This window comes from Pterocles gutturalis, unplaced genomic scaffold, assembly GCF_000699245.1.
Source record: "Pterocles gutturalis isolate BGI_N339 unplaced genomic scaffold, ASM69924v1 scaffold8479, whole genome shotgun sequence".
NCBI classification, from domain to species: domain Eukaryota; kingdom Metazoa; phylum Chordata; class Aves; order Pterocliformes; family Pteroclidae; genus Pterocles; species Pterocles gutturalis.
Genome location: NW_010128120.1, coordinates 17057 through 20031, shown reverse-complemented (window position 1 = coordinate 20031; position 2975 = coordinate 17057). Strand labels below are relative to the sequence as shown.

General features: G+C 48.8%; 1 protein-coding gene across 1 annotated transcript in view; it reads right to left on the bottom strand.

Moving 5' to 3' along the window:
* Positions 1-2337, bottom strand: part of SRRM4 (serine/arginine repetitive matrix 4) — a gene marked incomplete at its 5' end in the record, with an annotated part of 22555 nt that extends 20218 nt beyond the window's left edge. Inside the window, 2 exon segments of the mRNA XM_010079499.1 lie at positions 11-94; positions 2188-2337. Coding sequence (XP_010077801.1) covers positions 11-94; positions 2188-2337 — 234 coding nt within the window.
* Positions 2338-2975: the final 638 nt, after the last annotated feature.

The following is a 2975-nucleotide window of genomic DNA, read 5'->3' as shown; positions in this document are numbered from 1 at the left end:
CCGCCATCACCTCCTTCGCTTCTTGTGGCTGGATTTCTTCTTCTTCTTCTTCCCCCGGGCTGGCGGCCGTGCACGGTCCCCATCACACGATGGGCTGAGGAAGGGAGAACAAATAAAAATTAAAAATATTATAAATAAAAGCTGAATCAGCTCACCTGGGACTGCTCTCCCCTGTCCCCACCTGAGCACATCCAGGGCAGAGATCAGTTTCCCCGGCGGACCCAGGGCACAGGCGAGAGCCTAATTAACCCTCTAATGAATAATTTTGTCACATTTAAATGAACTGTCTCCTTCACGGGTCTAATGGAGATATAATGAGACAGCTACTGTACACCACAGCGATGCCAGCCCATTATTTAGAGCGTGTTTGCTGAGGTTAACAACTCCAGAACAGATTTATGGATTTTGTTGCTCTCTGTAAATATGCTTTAAATAATTAATTGGCATTTAATTTGCATACAATAATTATTGCAAGCAGATGCATCTAATGATAATAAAAGACTTGACATATGTTAAATAGCAATTGATTAGAAACATATATATTTATTGAGATGCTACGGTAATTGAATGAGATACGCATCTCTTACACAGTTGTTAAACCCTGGAAAAAAACTCCTGTAAATTAATTTATTTTTAAACATATGACGCTGAATTGCATTATGTTTCAAGGAAAAGCAAATACTGCGGTTAAATTAATTCAGAGCACTGGGCTGCGAATACAACAGATACTCTGTGGCTACTCATCAACCAAAGCAAATGCTTGTGAAGAGGGGGACAGCTGGTGGCAGCCCACAGATCCCCAGATTGATCCCAGACCTGTCTGTGGATCCCCAAATGGATCCGGGGCGAGGTTTGTGGGGGGCACAGCCAGCTCCTCAAGACCTCTGCAGATTTACTGTTGGAAATAAGTATGCTGGGTTCATGGCTCAGTTTCCCCACTTCTCACACCACCAGCAGGAGCAGCTGGTAGTGGGGAACGTGCAAAGGCAGCCCTGTGTTTGGAAAATGCTGTGGGATCTTTGCTGCAGAAACCAGCCAAAAATTGAGCAGTTTCTGCAGAAAAGAACAAACGTTATTAAGCGTCCTAACACAGGGCAAACATCCCAACACATTGACCTGTCAGAGACAGCGACAGGGGGACATGGTGGGGTGACTCAGGCTCCACTGCCCCCCGACACTTGCTTACCCAGGGCTTTAATTAGTACCAAAATTGGACTATCATAAAAAGCCAATTGCTTAGTGCTTTTGGTACACTTTTTTTTTTTAAATCTGCAAAATGAAACTGTACGCTAATGCTTCAGTTGTGAATTGTGAATAACCAAGAGCCAAGTGCTTCTGGTGCAGGAAATCTGAGGTGCAATCACACTGCAGCCCCGAGAAGCACCCTAACACTTCTGCTTGTTCTCCTTCTCCTCCCAAGGATTTCACCGACCAGCAGAAGCACTGTTAGACACAGCACGCCTTGGGCTTAGCAGGTCTTTTGTCTGCGTTGAGGTAGAAGAAATGTGTTTTCCAGGACAGCTCGTTGTTGCTGAGCTCAGACACCTGTCCCAGACCAGGGACCTCAACACCCATCTCAGCTCCTCAGTTATCAGGATGCTCAGCTCCAGCTCCCACACACTTTCCCCTAGCACAGGTTTGGGCTCGCCAGCAAACAGGTCTGGGGGTGTCTCAGCCCCCCTTGCCCAGGGCCATGGCCAAGGGAGAGCAGGGACCATGCAGCCCTTCTCACTCTCCCAAGATGAAGCCTTTTGTCTTTGATGTGGAAGCTTTCTCCCTGCACTGATCAGACTTTAATTGTTTCTCTGTGATTGTAATCAAAGTCTAATTAAAAATACCCTTTAGATTATTGTTCCGGTTAGCCTGAAATCTGAAGATATGAAATGTGCTTTCTTGCTCTTTCTTTCCAGCTTCTTTAACTGAACGGAGAGGCTTTAATCCCAGAGGCAGTTTAGCAGGCAGGGCTCAGAGACCCTAGCTGCTTCATTTACAACGTTAGAGTCATTTTTCCCCTCTCAAGTTGTCAGGGCCACAAACACAAATGGGGGTTTCATACAGTTGCATAAATTTGCTGTACACTCACATGGTCATTTAACCCATCCCCAGCTCTCAGACCCCTGAGGAGCTGCATAGACAGTCATGGACACCTCTTCTGCCACCCCCCTGCTTCGGGGTGACCCCACTCACAGCCTTGGCTCCTACCTGCGGTGACCACGGTCTCGCCTCTCCTTCCCTTTCGCACAGCCGTTGGTGGTGGAAGCCTCCTTGACCACGCAGCTGCTCAGCTTTTCAGGACGCCTGGCCTCCTGAGGGTATGGCAGGCAGCTGAGCGTCCTGCTGCAGGAGCAAGAGAGAAAGAAAGTGATAAAGGACTGTCCATTCAGAGGGGCTTGTTGGCTGAAGGCTTCCCATGTCCTGGGGAATCCGCTTTCCATTCACCAGGTAGGACCTGTGCTGTTGGGAAGGAGGGCTGCAGGTTGCTCTCATTTCCCACAGCGCTCAGCGTGGCAGTGGGAAACTCTCCTACAAGGCTCCAGAAAGCCCTCATCTCCGTGCAAGTTGTACCCCAGCGTGGGCATGCTGTGCTCAGCTTTCAGGTAGAGATGCCATGAGCATCACACAGCTGAGGAGCAGCTGGACTGCCTCACACTGCAGGGACAGCACAAGGTCTGGATTTAATGCAATTGTACTAATCAGACCCACACCCCGAGACATCTTCCTCTGTGCTGTGGGTTTTAGCTCATCAGTTCTGCAGGGTCAGCACAGGTCTTACACTCTGGTAGAAATAAGCTTTTGCATTTCAAATGCCATTCCCCAAGCCTGCTATTGCATTGCCAAAACCTCACCACACAGCCTCATCCTGTCCCCCTCAGCCGCACCCAGGGGGAAGCAAAGCTTTGACAGCCAGGGAACAGCCTTCCTCCCAGCTCCTACAAATAGGGTGCTGGGCCAGTAAACACACCTGGTCCTGCTGA